Below are 19,814 nucleotides of genomic sequence, written 5' to 3'. Positions count from 1 at the left end.
GTTGAAACAAGCAAACAAAAAAAACCTCTCCTATCCAAAGAGTAATGTTAAGTAGTAACTTGTTCAAAAATAATTCATAGAAGATTACAAAAACGACTTTAAAAATTCAATGAGGAGAATTGAGGATTTTTTTTTAAATAAGAAATGATGCAAGAAAAACAAGAAAATTATGAAATGAAAGTCAATCAACTAGAAGAGATCCTGGATGTTAAGAGAAAATTTTATACCTTGAAAACAAGACTTGGGCAAATGAAAACCAGTGAAGTTAAAAGAGATCGAGAAATAATAGAACAAAACAAAAACAATGAAAAATATAGAAAAAATGTAGACATCTCATAAGAAAATCAAATGATTTTCAAATTAGATCAAGAAGAGAAACCATAAGAATAACAGGACTTCCTGAAAGCTATAATTTTAAAATAGAATCTTGATAAAATAATGCAAGAAATAATAATTAAAGAAAATTGAAATGTTAGAGCAAGAGAAGAAAGTAGAAATAGAAAAAAAAATCCACCATTTATTACCTGAAATAGATTCTATAAGGAAAATATACAGGAATCATAGCCAAATTCCTAAACCCTCAGGTCAAGATGAAAATATTAAGAGCAACAAGAAAAAAAATTGAAATACAGCAGAGCCATAATTAGAATCACAGCAGACTTAACAGTTTCTACATTAAAAGACCAAAAAAGACCATATGCAAGAATTGGGGTTGCAGCCAAAAATATCCAGCAAGGTTAATCTTAATCTTGAACAACAACAACGACAACAAAAGGGCATTCCGTGAATTGTCAGACTTTCAGTCTTTTGTTGCAAAAAGATCTGAACTTGGGAACAGCTAGATAGTGTAGTTGGATAGAGCACCAGTCCTGGAATTAGGAGGACCTAAATTCAACACTAAACATTTCCTAGCCCTGTGACATTGGGTAAGTCACTTAACCCCAATTGCCTCATCAAAAGAGAGAGAGATAGAGAACAGAAAACTAAAGTTAATAAAAAAACATTTTTTTGACATATAAGATCCAAAAGAAATATAAGGTATGTATCAAAGATTAATTACAAGGGACTCTATAGTCTCTGATACAAAGGGACTTGTGTCAGAATAGGCACTTAATAAAATAAATGCTAGCTGACTGACTAGCATCTCATTTAATCCTCACAATAGAACACAATAGTCCTATGAGACAAATTCTATTATTAACCCCATTTTATTGATGAGAAAACTGAGGTTTAGAGAGGTTAAATAACTTGTTCACAGTCACAATACTAGTGAGAATCTGGGGCACAATTTGAACTCAATTCTTTTTAAAATGTAAGTTGCACTCTCTTCTCAGGGCAAAAATATTGGAAATTGAGGAGAATCCCATTAATTGGGGGATGACTCAAAAGCTGTAGTATGTGTTTGTGATCAGATATTATCATTCTATGGGAAATGATGAGCAGGATGTTCTCTGAAAGAAAAAAAAAGGATATTTTCAGAAATTGAAAAAAAACAAAAAAAAAAAAAACAAACCTTGGAAAGTCCTCCATGAATTCAAGCAAGATAGAATGTACTATATACAAAGCAATGGAAATGTTCTGGGAATGACCAGGTGTAAAATGACTTTTATATTCTCAGTAGTACATCTATGACTATTTTGAAAGACTTATGAAGAAAAATTCTAACCATACCCAGAAAAGGAACAGATTGGATCTGAATACAGATTAAAGCATTCTCTGTGTGTGTGTGTGTGTGTGTGTGTGTGTGTGTGTGTGTGTGTGTGTGTGTGTGTCTCTCTGTCTCTGTCTGTCTGTCTCTCTGTCTCTCTCTGTCTCTTGTCTCTGTCTCTCTGTCTCTCTCTTTCTTTGCTTAATTTTTCTTGAGGGTTTTTTGTTTTCATTAGGGTAGGAGATCTATGTTTTCTTTCACAACTTGGCTTTTATGGAAATGTTTTGTGTAATTTCACATGTGGTCTTTTAATTGTGGGTGAGGATAAGAGAGAGAACCTAGAACTCAAAAATTTTTGTTAATGCAAAAATATTTTGTTTTAAATGTAACTAGGGAAAAATATTAAATAAATAAAATAAAGTATTCAAAGAAAAAACCAAGGGACTCAACAAGAACAAACTGTTTATGTTTTATACATGAAAAATAAAATTGTATGTCTAAGGTTGTCATTTGTAACTGCATGGTATAAAAAAAAAAAACACTGGGTAGAACTGAGTATAATGTGATTCTAAAAAGCAAAACTATAGGAAAAAGTAAAAAGTAATTATATAAATTAGGTACAAGATGTAAAACTGACAAAGGAATTAGATGGGAGAGGAGGCCTGGTAGTTCTGGAACTCTACTCTTATTGTGAATGAGTTAAAGAGGGAATAATATATACATTTAGAAGTTTAAAAAGTCTTTTAAATTCTGAAAGAAATAAGAGGGTAAGGAGATGGGAAGCAGGGAGAGAATAAGGGAGGAATTTTTAGAGACAACCCAACTCACATCAGATTTGGCTTAAAGAGAGAACAACATAGTCATATAAAGGGGAATAAAAGTCTTCTAAGTTTATAAAGAAATGAGAGAGTGAGGGAGTAGGCTAGATGAGGGCATATATAAGGGTATTTCAATTAATGGGAACAGAATATAATGTATAGATTTAAAAGAATGGGATAAAGAAGAAACGACATATATTGTAGGAATTTTTTGTTTTGTTAGTTGCAAGCCCAATTCATTGATCTGTTCTTTCTTCATTTTGTTGATTTTGTTAGGAAATAAGACTCTTTATGATTTCTTATTCCATCATTTTACTGAAAGTCCACCTACATATTTTTCCTTTTAAAATGTGTAGAATTATGTATTTGAAGCTGAAAGAGACCTTAGAGAAAAGCCAGTCTCTTTGTTTTAAAGTTGAAGAATTTAGAATTAAAGAGTGATTTGACCAGGATAATACAAATATTAAGCAGCAGAGTCAGAATTTGAACCTTCACCCAAATTCAGTATTCTTTGCCCTGTGTCACTCTACCTTATTCCTGGAATGCTCTCCACTCTCCTCTTAACTGGTTGAATTTATAACCTTCCTTGTCAAGCAAAATTGAAATGATACTTTATCCATGAAAATTTCTATGATCTTACTTATTTGTGTAAGTTTTCCCCACAGATTTTCTGTACTTTTGTTTTCTGTCTGTGTAATATAATTATTATGAATATGTATTTTTTGTTTATTCATTCTTCAATTATAAGCTCCATGGAGACAGTGACCGTGTTCTACATTGGGTGCTTAATAAATGTTTATTAAATTGGTAGTTCTGGAACTCTACTCTTATTGTGAATGAGTTAAAGAGGGAACAATATATACATTTAGAAGTTTAAAAAGTCTTTTAAATTCAGAAAGAAATAAGAGGGTAAGGAGATGGGAAGCAGGGAGAGAATAAGGGAGGGATTTTTAGAGACAACCCTACTCACATCAGATTTGGCTTAAAGAGAGAACTACATAGTCATTTAAAGGGGAATAAAAGTCTTCTAAGTTTGGAATTAAAGAGTGATTTGACCAGGGTAATACAAATATTAAGCAGCAGAGTCAGAATTTGAACCTTCACCCAAATTCAGTATTCTTTGCCCTGTGTCACTCTGCCTTATTCCTGGAATGCTCTCCACTCGCCTCTTAACTGGTTGAATTTATAACCTTCCTTATCAAGCAAAATTGAAATGATACTTTATCCATGAAAATTTCTTTCTCTCCAGAGAAGGAAGTTGGTGAGAACTGAGAAGTTAAAGAAAGGATATTAGTCCATTTCATATATGAGATAATGAAAAAAAAAATTGGCAGAACTGATAACCATATTAAATAGGTAAGGGGAATTAAAGAAATCAAATGCATAGCCTCAACACCCTAAAAATACATGTATAGCATAGTACATGGCACATAATAAACACTTAATAAATGCTTTTTGACTATATCGTGTATAGTTCTTGACACAAAATGTTGAATTCAAATTCATATGTTGGTTGGATGTTTAAAATATGATTATGGCCATAAAAAATCTTGTTCAAAATGAACACAGATTTAATGGGAGTGTGTATTAAGCCTTAGGTATTTAAAAAATAATTTTTGTGAAGAAAGTGTTGAAAAAAGTATAGGAAGTTTTTAAGAGGAATATTTGAGTAGCTATTAACGAGGAAACAAATAGGCATAATCTTGTTGGAGGAATATTTTATAGACCACCTGAACAGGAAGTTGCAAATGTATGATATGTTTAGGAAGCAGAACAGAAATCTTTCATAGAGTTTTCATTCAATAGTTATAAGGCACTTCCATGAGAACTTCATCAATTGAAAGACCCTCTCTGCCTCAAATAGAACAGTTTATTGATTCTTGATTTATGTTAATAACAAGTCTAATGTTCAAAAGATGAAGAAAATGAAATGGAACACTGTCATTCCATACATGATTCTATTTGTAAAAAAAAAAAATAAGTGAAATCTTAAGAAATCTTGAGACAAAGTAACCAATTATTAATTTTAGTGTTTCTGATAGTTTTTTTTTCCTTAAAAAAAGATAACCATAACCATTCATATACCTTTGATTATGGAAAAACAGATTTCAAAGAGTTTGTACAAAGGTAATAGGATCTGTATTTACTGAGGGGGTAAATAACAAAAGAGAAATGAAATACTCTGAAGAACGAAATTCTAATACAAACATCTATATCAGTACTGAAAGAATGACTATTAGCAGTCAATGCTTTAAAGAGATTCAGATTTTCTCCTTTTTACTATTATCCTCACTTCAAGGCCTCCATTTCCAAAGGTTAAGATAACTTTTTCCTCTGTCTGACCCCACTCAACCTTCCAAAAAAATTTCTGGTCTAACATGAATTCCATTCAGTCAAACTTGGGTAGAGATAGATCTTTTCATATGTCTGTGTTATCCAAGGCTGAGTGTGGTCTGGGTTTAGAGATGATCTACCCAAGAGTGACATGATGTCACTCCCAGTTGCTAATTGCAGTGAGGGCACTTCTTTTTGTAAAGTCCTCCTTTCATTAATGGTTAATCAAGTTCACTGACACCCTTAGGAAAAACCCTCTTCCAATGGACATATAACCTGTGAGTTATACAATGATTATCTTTGGTCTAAGAGTAAACTAAATGACCACCCTTTTATTATTATCACATTGTTAATAAATTGATTAAATTAACCAGAAATTATCTCTCAAACTTTTAAAATGTCACAACCTTGAAATTCACACATCCTTGGTAATCCCCTCTCTCACATCTTTCTCTGATTGGAGAGGGTAGAAGATAGACAATAGAGAAGTCTTCTGGGACCTTTATTTCAAGAAGACATCCAGCACAACAATCTCATCATTTTCCATTCAAATACACTTCTCAGGACTTTATAATTTTCCCCTTCTGAGTACTTTCTCTCCTTTTCATTTTTTTATATTGTCTTCCTCCTTTAGACTGTGTCCTCCTTGAGGACAGGGATTGTCTTTTGTCTTTCTTTGTATCCTTGGTACTTAGAACAGTGCCTGACACAAAGTAGGCACTTAATAAAAATAGGTCCACCTCACATTTTTAAAAATAGATTACTGTTAACGTTGAAAAGGATCCATAATGATCTAGTCAAAGACTTCCTTCCTCGGATAAAGAAACAGTTCAGAAAGGTTAAGCAATCTTATTCAAATGGGTCATGTTTTAATTTTTCTTAAAGGAAAAAGTTTACTGAAAAGAGTTATTTAGAAGCAGCTATAGATTTTATAATATAGTCAGTCAGGAAGCAAGTGTTGATTAGTTTCCCACAGAGAACAGCAGAACCAAAATTGGCTTTATTTTTAAGGAGGGCTTTGATGTTTTTTTACTCATTAAATTTTAGTTCATTCTATTTGTTCCCGAGTCCTACCCTACTGAGATCTTTATGACTCCTGACTATCATTCAATGTATTGACTATCCTAGCATTGTATCTTTGATGACATGAAACCTTTAATTGAAATATGAATGGTGAAAGATCTACTTTATTCAGGGAAAAAAAAGGCAATTTTGTGATCATTCCACTTATGCATTACAAGTTTTATAGGAAGTAAGTCCTGAATATTCACTCATTAAGACCACATTAAGGTTTCCTAAGAACCAAGCATGACTACCATGCCCACTCTGTGCTGCTACCAATGTCAAATGGAGGGAATAAAATAGAGAGATATTGGAGAAACTTCCAGAGTAATGAAATAAAGATATAACAGGAAGAAAATGGACTTATAACTTAAACCTCTGAAATGTTTGCCAATTGGTACAAAACTTTTCTCAGGGCTAATTTAACATCCTTGTTTCGCAGGCTATATATCAAAGGATTGAGAGAAGGGGTGACAATATTATTCAGCACCTGGATCACAGAGCCAAGCCAAGGAGTAGAAGCAGGTCCAAGATAAATAAGGATTACAGGACCATAGAACAAGAGGATAGAGGTCAGGTGGGCACTGCAAGTGGAGAAGGCTCGGCGCCTCCCTTCTGATGAGCGGATTTTCAATATGGAGAGCACTATGCGAATGTAGGAAATAAAAATAAATAGGAAACATATAAGAGGCATGAGGCCAACATTGGTGAAACTCACCATTTGAACTAGAGAGGTGTCTGCACAAGCCAAGGGCAATACTATGGGGATGTCACAGAAGAAATAGTTTACCTTATTGGGACCACAGTAGGGTAATCTGAAAGTGAGAAATGTAAGGATAAATGAATGAAGACAGCCTCCCAGCCAGGTGCCTATGGTGAGGATAATGCATACCTTATGATTCATAATGACTTTATACCTCAGTGGGTGGCAGATGGCTACAAAGCGGTCATATGCCATCACAGTATAGAGAAAACACTCAGTCCCTCCCAAGCAATGATAGAAGAATATTTGGGATGCACAGCCCTGAAAAGAGATAGCATGGCTATTTCCCATGAGATAGAACAACATTTTAGGAGAACTCACTGAAGGAAAAAATATGTCAAACACAGATAGGTTTGCCAGAAAAAAATACATGGGAGTGTGAAGCTGAGAAGAAGAAATGATGGCTATGAGGATGAGCAGATTCCCCAGCAGAGTGAAGAGGTAGAAAGTCAGAAACAGGATAAAGAGCTCAGTCTCTAGCCCTTCAGTGTGGGGTATTCCCAAAAGAATGAATTCAGCTACTACTGTTTGATTCCTCATCTCTCCATGAAGGTCTCTCCTAAGAGAATAAGAATAATTACTTGAAATATCACAAATAACAGAATGAAAGGTTTCTACCCAAATCAATTCAATATGAGAACCAATTAGAGTTGGGTAATGTAGAACAAAGATCTAGTGAACTGAGAAAAATTTAAGATAACTATATTCTCATTAGTAATTTTAATAATCAAAAGTTTAAACTCTACAAATTTACAAAGATATCATTTGAAAGTTTAATTATTTACATTTGTTTTTATTTATTTGATTTTGTTAACTTCCCATATAAAATTTTCAATTTAATTTTAACAACAGAGGGGACCTTATCATCATGAATTGCTTAGGAATCGATTTCTGAATCTCAGCCTGGTGGATTACTAAAGGGACTCCTTTTGCTTGACCACCTCATTCATTTGATTATCTATATTATACTTTTCCTTGTGAGGTCATGGGAAAACTATTTTATATACATCAAAATCTCATTCTTTGGATACTTTTAAGGTTAGAAATATGAATACAATAACTCAGTGGCAGCTGATGAAATTCTTTACAAATTCAAAATAATGGTTGTTAAATTTTAATTTAAAATTATTAATAGTCTAAAATTTTAGATAAGTAACCTTTTAATTTTGGTAAGTTTGTAGCATTAATATTTCCGAATTTGTTGAGCCTTAAAATTTCACTAAAACTTTTGGGACACCCGGCATCTTCATAGGATTTTGAAGATAGATTTATCCTTATCTTAATTCCTCTATCTCATATATGCTTGCTATAATGATATAATTCTACTTGTCTAAATCTAATTTACTAGTTGTATGATGCCAAATAAGTCATTGCTCTTTGGGGGGGTCATATTTGTAATGTGAAAATAACAGTAATAATACTAATTATATGGTAGTGTTTTCTAACTTAACAAAATTAGATTCATTTTTGTGAGGAAATTGGTTTGTAAATCTTAAAGCCTAATATCAAAGTGTCATAGATTTAAAGTTTAAAATCATCCAGTCCAACCATTTCATTTTGTGGAGCTAGGTATATGCTCAAGATAACACAAAGGAGCTAATTCTTAAATTGTCACTGTGAGCATATGTACCTGGGAAATCAAAAATATTACAAATCAGGGCTTTTTTAAAATTGCTTTGTGAATTGTCTCTAGACTAAAATGATGGAAGATATCAATAAAACAGATTACATTTAAAAGTCTTACGTGTTTTGGTCAGTTAATTGCTAAGCATGTACCTACATGTATATACATTGATATTTACATTTAATTTGTGAGGTTACATGTAGTGGGGTACAGCAAACTTGGAACCTGAGAATAAGTGGTTTATTCTAGGTTACAGAGGCAGCATTCAGGTTGTCAGAATGCAGATCAATATACTCTTTATTGTTACACACTGCCTCTTAGAAATAAATGTTAGTTTATTCTTCTTCTTAATAAAGCATTAGATGACAAGGGGGAAGGGAAGGGAAGGGAAAATGTAAAAAACAATTAGAGACTAAAATTAGTTGATTCTTAACTTCCTTTCCAAATCTGAGAATATGATTTTTAGCAAATCTCATTCAATTTTATCTTATTCCTCCACCACTTGATAATTTCACCCCCAAAATCTATCATATTCTTGGTCTCTTCCTTTTTTCTAAGTGTGCTCAAAAAGATGAAGTTATTTTGATAGTGACCAGGGGAAAAAACAGCTATTACTTCTATTTCACAAAAAAATGGCATATTATATTTGGGAGCCAAATAGAAATGTACTATAGCCTGTTAGTCTGCCTTATTCTCAGTATTGCTCTGTTTTATCAGCATGAATAACTAAGAATTAATTATCCTTTTGTTGTTGTTTTTTGAAAAAAAAAGTTTTAAATCTACGTAAACACTATATACATCATAGATATACCACCCTATTCTGTTGGCAGACTGTTTTCTCTACTGCAAATTTTCTTGTGTAACAGTTATAGGTAATCTTGGTTTAAGCATATCTAAGTAAGGCTTGTCACAAGAAAAATTAAACAGTGATTTGGGGTATCTTCTTCTATCCCTACTCTTCCTTTTTTTTTTTTTTTTTTCTTTATTAGAGTAGCTCTCCCAGGCCACTCAGTATCTTTCTTCCAATGCTATTCAAACTCTGCTTTCAGAAAAGGAACTTTAAAACCCATTCAAAAGAGGGGAGGGGCTAGAGAGAAGGAGGGAATTTAGAACTCAAAATCTAAAAAAACTAGATGTTAAAAATTAAATAATCAAGAATGAAACTATAGAACCCATCAAATCAAGTTGGAAAGATTGATAAGGCTAAATATGATACTTCTCCCATAAGTGTTTACATTTAATAGGGGGCAATAGTTTGAAGGATTTAACCTCTGATTGTTAAGAAATTACTACAGAGTATATTTTTGGATAAGGTACCCAGTATCCCATGCTATTGCCTCTGACTTGTCTTTATTTAAAAAGCAGATTACTTTATGTTAAATTAGTTAAGCATCAGGAGATAATTCTGTTAGTTTGGGAAGGAACAGGTAGATATAAAAAGCCCTTTCTGTTTAAAAAAAAACATTTAAAAAGATAGATTAGCACAAGTCTGGATTTGTATTATATGTTAGAGAAAGCAAATAAATGCCACCACCCCAAAAAATAAAACAACAAAAACAGCCACTAGATTTGGAGTCAGAGAACTTGGGTCCTTCTCTATCTATTTGAACTTGGTCCACTCACTTCACCTTTGTTTCCTCCTTGGAAAATTGAAGCATGTTAATAATTTATAAAGTCCCTTTAGATTTAGATCCTAAAATTGTATATATATAAAGAGTCAGTTGCATGTTATGAAAGGGAAAGGGGAGATATTGAGAGATACAAAAACAGAAAGACAAAGGAAAGGAAGAGAAGGAAGGAGGAAGGGAGCAACAGAGAGAGACAGAGAGAGACACACACACACACACAGAGAGAGAGAGAGAGAGAGAGAGAGAGAGAGAGAGAGAGAGAGACAGAGACAGAGAGAGACAGAGAGAGAGAGAGAGACAGAGAGAATTGAACTGGACCTGGTATACTTTGGAATTTTGTAGTCTCCTTTTGCACCTCCATGGCAACTATCATTTTATTTTATTTTTTTATTTTTATTTTTTCATAATTATAACTTTTTATTGACAGAACCCATGCCTAGGTAATTTTTTACAACATTATCCCTTGCACTAACTTCTGTTCCGACTTTTCTCCTCCCTCTCTCCACCCCCTCCCCCAGATGGCAAGCAGTCCTATACATGTTAAACATGTGACTATCATTTTAACCAGGCTAAAGGTACTGAAAGCGGCACATTTGGGATAGGGCCATAATTTAGTAAAATTGTTGAATCTGCTAAAATTTCTTAGATATTCTTAACTCCCATTTATGAACCTTTTGTATCACTTTCCCATCCTGAAGGCACAATATACATTCAGGAAAGAATCTGAATTGTAGGACTAGGAGGGAATTTTTTTTTTTTTTTGGTTCACCCTAAGAATAAATTTAACTTGTCCAGTGATTAAAAAGAATACTTCAATAGACAGTGAAATTCCACACCTGTAATCACTCAGAGGCAACAAAGACTCATGACCATTTGTTCAGTGCAGTATAAAAGTTCTTTATCATATATCAGTGATACTATACAGTATCTGGAATATTGTCCAACTTTGAGATTCCCTGATTTGTTGATCATCTTGCAGAAGGAACTTCAAATTAAATTTTGACCCTGTTTCTTTATAAATCTTATTCATCCTTTTATGTAGGATAATTTGTACCAACCTATAGGCTGAATCTTATTCAAGCCATAGGACAAATTTAACCTTTATATAAAGAAATGATAAAAGAATCCCAACCACAGTCAATTTTCCTGGGGATCCTATTCTGGCCTAGGACCCAATTTTTGAAATTGGACTCCTGACTTGCTGGAGTTGTCTCCTCTTTTGTCCTTACTGAATTTTGATTTTGTTCCCTTTTTTTTTTTTTTTTTTTTGGAATTTTACAAATTCCAACTTTGTAACTTGAAAATGGTATTAAAGTTTTGTCCTACTTACATCTTATCCTGATTTTACTAGTCCTCCAAAGAAATATGCCTGAGACCCTATGATCCTAATGACTTCCAGTCTTGTCCTCTGTTGATTGTCTGTTATACTGGTTCTCCATCTCCAAGTAGGACCTGGATTACTTTGATATCTGACTCTTCTTACTCACTACACATACTGAGTTTTTCTACCATGGATTGTCTGTTTCTGACTGTCATTTCTTCTGAACTTTCTCCATCTGATCAGGTAATATTCACCAAGGTGATTTTCTAATTTGACTATCCTGCCCCATTTTCTGTGGTATGAATCATTAAATTCTAGTACTAATATTTTTTCTATAGAGGAAATTGGACTAGAAACACATCTGAGGTATTTTCCCACTCTAAATTCTATGATTACCAATCATTAGTTACTTAGAATCACTTAATAGTAGTCATGACATTTTTAAGAGGCATTTGCTTTTTAACCTTATATATAAGACGTTGTCTCAGAGAGAATTCTTGCTTCTATAATGAAATGACAGAAATGTTTCATAATCTGGGAACTTTTCTCAGGAATTCTGGAATTCTTTTTTATTGCTGTCAGCCATTCTGTCTGTGCTGAGGCCTAGGGTTCATATTACCCACTCTTCCCTTAAAATTCCCCTTTATTCTTTCCTGCATTTCTTTTGGCTGGTATGGTCTTTTTGGGAGAGTGTAACACATGCCTGCTTTAAATAAATATCAAATAGAAATATGGTACATTATACATAACTAGGTTCACATAGTAAACCTTTAAATTATTTTGGTGGTGGTTGTTATTACTCAATACATATTTCATTAATACACCAATGGGACTTCCTTGCTTTTCTAGGTCCCTTATTTTATTTCTTCTGATAAGTGAGAAACACAGAGGAGATAAAGAAAGAATGAATGAATGAAGAAAATAGGAAAATCTACACCCAAAGAAGGAATACTGGGAAATGAATGTGAACTATTTGCATTTTTGATTTTCTTCCCGAGTTATTTTTACGTTCTGAATCCAATTCTCCCTGTGCAACAAGAGAACTGTTCGGTTCTGCAAATATGTATTTTATCTAGGATATACTCCAACATATTTAACATATATAGGACTGCTTGCCATCCTGGGGGGGGGGAGGAGGGAGGGAGGGGAAAAAATGAAACATAAGTGATTGCAAGGGATAATGTCGTGTAGAAATCATCCTGGCATGGATTCTGTCAATACAAAGTTATTATTAAATAAAATAAAATTAAAAAAAAAAAAGAAAATAGGAAAATGAAGATAGAAGAAAAAGAGTGAGCAGAAAAATAGCAGATACTTACATAACTGAGCAAGAACATATCTTTCATATGTTAAGGAAAAAAAAATGTGATCCTTCTAGAAGTTCACCTAGATGAAGAAAGAACTCCTTTAGCTCTGATTTGTCACTGCTAAGGTACCATAGAAGTAGGTCTGGACTCTGTTATTTTTCTTCATAATCAAGGATATACTCGGGTTGCAAGACAAAGACTTAACTGTGCTTTTCTGTCTTGCTGTAGTTTCCTCTCAGACTACAGGAGTCTCAGTATTCTTCCAATATCTAAGAGCTTAAATGACCTTGAAATCCCCTTGGATCCAATTCCCAGCTACATCCCTGACTCTTCAGGGAACCTGGTGAGCAGAGGGAGCTGCAATTAGCCTAGATCTTCTTCATTTTCTTCTTTGCATAGTTCTAATGATATGGAAATGGGGGAGAGATGGGAAGAGAGATAGTTTCTCTAATTCCATTTTCCCAACACCAGTGTGCAAGTAGTGGATGAGGCTGAAGTACAGTGAATTCCAGGAGAAACATTCTCAGATAAAGTAACCTCAGAGGCTGAGGAACAAAACTATGGATGGCATAATGGATAAAGTAATTGGCCTGGATTCAGGAAGACCTGAATCAACATTGACCTCAGATACTTATTATGTGACCCTGGACAAGTCACTTAACCCTGTTGACCTCTCTTTTTTCACCTGTAAAATAGGTTGAAAAAGGAAATGACAAGTCACTGCAGTATCTTTAACAAGAAAAACCCAAAATGGAGTCATGAAGAGTGGGACATTCCAGTTGTGACTGGAATGACTGAATAACAACAATAAATAAAGATGAACTATATTTTATTTTCCTCCTTACTGGCAATATATTAGTGAGTATAACTCATTCTATCTTCAAGGAGGTCTTCACTATATTAAAGATTTATTGCCAACATATGATATTCTTACGAGAAACAATTATATTTTTCCATACTAATAAATCTGACCTTTGACAATTTCTTTGATTTCAAGTGTTGCATACTTTCTTTCTAATGTATAATGCTGTTGATTGAAAATGTACTCTTAGTAGGTCTAAAAGGCTATAAAAATCCAAGAAAATTAGCTACTAGCCCAAGAGATCCTCTTTAATGCACTAATAAATTTATTTTTCTTTCAATCTGGCTACTTACTTTTTGACTCCAGTCTTTATGATGGGTAAGATTATTCCTGGTTTCTCAAGGGACCTAAAATGAGAAACTCTCACAATACCTTTATTCTATAAGAGTAACTTAGATTATTTTCCCCAAAATATTTTACTCATATTTGCTTGGTTGGTTGTTGTCCTTTATTTTCAAAGAGGGCCAAAATAACAACATTATGTTAGTGTCAAATTACAGTGTACTCATCTGTAACTGATCAGACCAATAGGAGCTTGGAATGCTCTTCCACAAGTCAGGCACAAGTAGTTCATATGGACATTTGAAATGGTTTCTTTAAATTTGTGCATCCTATGTATCTTTTGAACTACTTCAATTGTATTTTTCTCACAACACACAGCACCTTCTCTGATGAAGGAATGCCATACTAAGAGAGACTCTGAGAGTATCTTTGTTTCTCTTTTTTTCTGGCCACCATGTTAGCATTTACCCTTTGTGAGTTCTCTATAAAAAAAGATTTTTTTAGTTTTGATTTTTTGTTCATTTGTTTGTTTGTTTTGGCAAGCTTATGTTTGGCATTTGAACAATGTGGAGAGTTCATCAGAGTTAAATTCTCTGCAATAGTGTTTGAATGTTCCATAGTTTAGATCAAAAAAGGATCTCAATATCTGGCTTCTTATCCTGACAAGTGATATTCAAAATCTTCCTAAGACAATTCAAATGGAAGTGATTCTGTTTTCTGGCATGGCACTGGTATATTGTCCAGGTTTCACAAACATACAACAATGAGATCAGCACAATATCTATATAGACCTTCAGTTTGGTAGTCGGTCTAATATCTCTACCTTCTCAGGAGGAGTCTCTCAAACACTGAGCTAGCTCTGGCAATGCTTTTGTCAATTTCATTATCAATATGTATATCCCTGAGGTAAGTGAATTTATCCACAGTATTCAAAACTTCTCCATTTGCTTTAACTGATGGTTTAACTGATGGATGGTGTGGTGCTGACTTATAGAGCAGTTGTTTTCTTAGTGTTAATTGTTAAGCCAAAATTAGCATCAGTGAAGTTAATGGAGGGATTTTAAGATGGAACTCTATTTGTATCAGTTCAGGGTTAACCAACATATATTGAACTTATAAAGAAATGCTTAAGGGGGTGAGGGAGTAGTATAAAGTATAAGAGGTATGATAATATATAAGATGTGTAAATTAATGGGAAGGGGATAAAGAGGGAACAACATATATATTTAGGAAGGATAAAAGTCTTCTAAATTCAGTTAGAAACAAGAGACAAGATAAGGGGCAAGGGGAGAGAATAAGGGAAGGATTTTGAATTGGGAGAATAGATTAAGTAATACAAGGGCAGGGTAATGAGTAGAAATAAAGAAGAGTCAGGAGGGATAGGAAGAAAAAGATACCCACAAACATAAAATAAAGATCAGGAGTATAATTTTTTAAAGTTAAAGGTAAAATAGATTTAATCAAAAAAAGAAACATAGAGAAGTTATAATATGGCTTAGTCATATTAATCAATATTGTTTAACAAAATAACTAGATGGTATAAGATTGGAATATTGCTGTAGTATGAAAAATGATGAGTTGGTAGAATTAGAAAAATATGGAAAGACTTGGACTTATTAAGGAAAATGTTACCTAACTTCAGAGAAACAGGAGACCAGGAAACATGGAATGATTTTACATAGGTGCAGTGACTGTATATATTTATATATGTTATGATTATGAATATATATGTGTGTATGTCTGTATAAATGTATGTATATGTATTATATAAGTATGTATTTATGTGTATACATATGTATATTTGTGTTATCTCCATTTTTAATTGTAATCTTATTGAGGGAAGGGAAGAGGAAGGAAAAAAAGAATAAAGTAAAAAATGTACCATAGAGAACAAAAGAAAACCTATAGAGAAGCAAAGAAAAGATGGACATCTCTGAATATAATGTGTATTTATTATATAAGTTTTCTTGAAATGAAAATTTGTTGCTTTATATTTTAAATCCTCTTAAGATTCTATTGTGCATTTGTAACAGTTTTTCCTTTTTGTATTTTAGTTTAAAATTTTTTTTAATTTAAAAAGAAAAAAATATCATAAGTAGCAGAGAATAGATCCATACTTTGTTGCATCTCAGCTTCAGAGACTACATTGAATGCACAATCATCTGAAAACAAAATATCATGCACCAATTACTTCAATTTTAGTTTGTATGAAAAGGATTTCATTTTGAAGATTTTAACATCAATGTGCTAGCTGACCGTGCTGTCATGTTCGTCCTCATTATGCCAACATAACTAAAAACATCATGTTTGGGATCCTGTGCACAGCCTTGTTTCACTCCATATGTGACTGGAAAAGAATAAGAGATCATCCATTATTCAGAACCCAGGAAAGCATATCATCGTAAAATTTGGACAATATTGATGAACTTTTCTGGACAACCAAATTTGGACATAATTGTCCATAAGTCCTCATGAGTATATTATTAAAGGACTTGGTCAAATCTACAAACATGTAGAGATCTTTACTCTCTCCTGGAATTTCTCCTGGGTTTGTCAGGCAACAAGCACCACATGGATCATACTTTGAGCCTTTCTGAAGTCAAACTGGCTCTCAAGTAGATAACCATCTTCCAGGTGAAGGAACAGACTATTAAGGAGAACTCTGGCAAGAATCTTACCAACAATAATTAAGACAGAGTGAATGTCATAGGACAATCTATTCCCTTTACCTTTATCAAGATGAATATTGGAGATGTCTTTGAACTCCTAGGGGATAATGTCCTCTTGCCATATAAACAGAAAATTTCAGTCAGCTTTTTATAAGCAATGGACTCCAACTTTGTAAATCTCACCTGGAATAGAATCAATACCAGGTTCTTTGCCACACAAAAGGAATCTAATAGCATTCAAAAAACTCTTCTTCAGCTGGAACTACAGCAAGAAAGGGATGGACCTCACGTTGAGGTAATGCTGCCTTCAACATTACTTGAACTGATGACAGTCTGTTGAGAACACTATGGAAATGTTCAGTCCATCTCTCTAGAATTATGTCTTTATTACTAATCAATGTTTCTCCATTAGCACTGAGTAGTTGAGATACATCACCAGTTGTTAGTCCATAGACTTTAGGGCATTATAAAAATGCATTAGATTGTTACTCTTGGTATAAAACCGAATTTCATCTATTGAACCAAGTAAACTGCATCTCTCTAAGCTTCTTAACTTTACTTGATGTAATTCAATGCTGCCTTCTTAGAAATGGATAAACTATCCTACTGGTACATTTTATAGAGTACTCATTTTTGATTTATCAGCTTCTGGACTTTTCCCATCATTTTCATCAACCCAATCTTGATATTTGTGAGTGTTCTGGCCCAAATGAGGAAATGCAGTACCATACACCAAATCTCTGAACACTGCCCACTTCCTTTTCTGTTGCCAACTATGTATTGGCTCAACTTTCAATCCAAGTTGGCAACATACTATTTCTGCTAAGGGAAGTGCTCTATTGACATTAATTCTTCTGACAGTCTTTTTGCATTGGAGTTGAAAGTGCATTGCACTTTTGTTGAATGAGAATATTTATCTTGAAAAGGCAAATCTATGATCAGTTCAGCACTCTGCCACACACTGCTTTCAAAACATTTCCTTGTTTTATTCAGGGCCATTATTTGTATGTAATACTTGCTGAATTCTCACATAAATTTTCTACCTACTATTTCTCTCTATTTCTTTGTCTTTTTCTTTCTGCTTGATTTTCTCATATATGTACATATGAAGCTCTCTGTCTCTTACAAGATCTTTAGATTACTAGATGTGGGGGGGATGAATGAAACACTGGATGGGAAGGGAAGAAAGAGGTCAAGGAGAAAGAGATAAAGACAGAGACACAGACAGACAGACACACACACACACACATACACACACACACACAGAGTAGTTCATTAGGAAAATGGGTAATGGGAGGTCATTAGAACCTACTATGATATAACTCATATAATATGAGTCAGTAGCATGAAATCACAACTGAGAAAGCTAATATAATCTTGGGCTGTATTAATGCAGGCACATGTCATATTGGACTTTGAAGAATATATTCTTGTTTTGTGTTGCCCTGATCAGATAGTGTTTGACAATTAGAGCCATTCCAAAGTGGAATTTGTGCCAAGGAAAGTAATCTTCCCCATGGCTCCTCTCTCAAAGTTAAAAAAAAAAATCATTTAAGTAGATTGTAATGGAAACTCTTGTTTAGATAGAGGTTAAAATGAATTTTAAGGTCCCTTACAACTCTGAAATTCTGAGATAACTTAGTTTTGTGGTAGTAATTTGTTAAAGCACAGATGGTCATTTTCTCTGACTCCTTTGGCTGTCCACTGTTCAAAGAAGGCCAGTTTTTATAGACCAGGAAGCTACATCACTACAAGAACAACAACAACAACAACAAAATCAGAATTTGTAACAAGTATTTGCACTTTAAGTATGACATTAAAGGAATTCTTGATGATTTATTTAGTAATGCCAAAAATAGGTACATCTTATTATCATAAAATACAGAAATTTTGGCAAACTAACAGATATGATTGTTTCACCTTAGATTTTCAGATTTGAAATCTTATGAATCCTTTATCCTATTTTCCTTATTGTTTTATACCATGGCAAAATAAAAATATCTTTGAACTAAGGATTAGAAGACTTGAATGTTAGTGCTAATGATTCAAATTCCTATATTTGCACTTAACATCTCTGAACCTCAATTTCTTTATTTCTAAAATGGAGATGATAATGCCCATAGTGTATAGTTCATATGGAAATAGTTTCCATTGTAGATATATTGTTCTAATGATAAAAGTTCCAATAATGATGAAAACTAATTGATGAGTGATTTTGATATTCATCATACCAGTGAACCATTTTCTTTGTCTTCCAGTTTTAGGAGTTTAAAATAACCCTAAGCTCAGAAATCTCCTAGGCACTTACTATCTCTTTAGAGAGTAATATTTTATCTTGGGATCTAGTCTGACTGACACTATGTTCCTTGATTTTCCTTCAAAAAAGAGAATTTCAACATTGTTCTATCTTGAGGATCTTTTCTCCTCTCCGAGTTTGATCAATTTTTAAATGAAACTTTTCAGTCAATATGGCATTAGAGCACTAATCATTTCTATCCTGGACAGAAAGAATAAGGGATAAAGTATCATGAGACCTGGCTATTTATAGTTCTGGTTCTGCCACTCATTTGCTGGAATTTCTCAGACAACTCAGTTCCTTCTTTCTCTACCTTATTTGCAACAATTATAACACTGAACTAGATGACTTCTGAGGTCCCTATGAACTAAGTTGCTCTAATTTTGTAACTTGCCCATGAAAGAGAAATGAAAAAATAAATGGCTTCAGATAAAGATGACCGTGTTGATTTATACTACAAGGTGAAAGTGGTAGTAAGAAAAATGTTAGATAATGGGTTACCACTCTAGCCATTAATGAAGGACTTCTGAATTAATATTTGGCATCTTACAGGTCCAGAATAGAATCAGGATTGGGATATGACAAGATGGATATACATATGAACATCTTAGAGCACTCTTGATGACAGCCAATATAGGAACACTGCTCTCTAGACATTGTGGAGAGCCATGGCCTCAACAGGACTTGCCACCAAAAAAAAAAAAAATTCTTCTAACAATGGTAGGAAAAGAAAAGGACAAGGACATTGAAGGAGAGTATTTTGTAATTTTTTATAAGAGGCCTATAAAGTGAACCCTGTAGAGCACTTTGGAGTGTATTATCTGGGAAACCTGCTTGACATTAGATTTTGGTTTCTTTGTTTTAACCTCCTGTCCTATAGATCACATTGAAAATGAAATTTATCTCATTTTGTAGATTCAACTATGGAGGTACATGACTATCTATAAAAGTTCAATCCTTTCTCAATATTCATTTTTATCTTGTTTCATGAAAGTGGAATGTTATTCTTATTTCCACAAAACCCCTACATTCTTTCTTCTTTTTCTATCTATATAGACACCACTCTGACTCAGGTCCTCTTCATCTTTTCCCTAGATTATTGTAATAGTCTCCTAAATGTTCCCTAATCATTTTTGCTGCAAACTTCAACTGTCCTCACTGCCCTGGAACTGAAATCAGGGACCCTGCTTTCTTGAAAAT

General features: G+C 33.5%; 1 protein-coding gene across 1 annotated transcript; it reads right to left on the bottom strand.

The window, feature by feature from the left end:
- Window positions 1-6,232: 6,232 nt before the first annotated feature.
- LOC127557984 (olfactory receptor 149-like) lies at window positions 6,233-7,165 on the bottom strand. Its single transcript, XM_051991234.1, has one exon. It carries the CDS (start codon window positions 7,163-7,165, stop codon window positions 6,233-6,235), a length of 933 nt encoding a protein of 310 aa, XP_051847194.1.
- Between the last annotated feature and the right edge of the window lie 12,649 nt (window positions 7,166-19,814).

Source organism: Antechinus flavipes, chromosome 3, assembly GCF_016432865.1.
Source record: "Antechinus flavipes isolate AdamAnt ecotype Samford, QLD, Australia chromosome 3, AdamAnt_v2, whole genome shotgun sequence".
NCBI lineage: Eukaryota > Metazoa > Chordata > Mammalia > Dasyuromorphia > Dasyuridae > Antechinus > Antechinus flavipes.
Note: the sequence above shows the minus strand (reverse complement) of the source record. Positions and strands in the feature narration are given on the sequence as shown.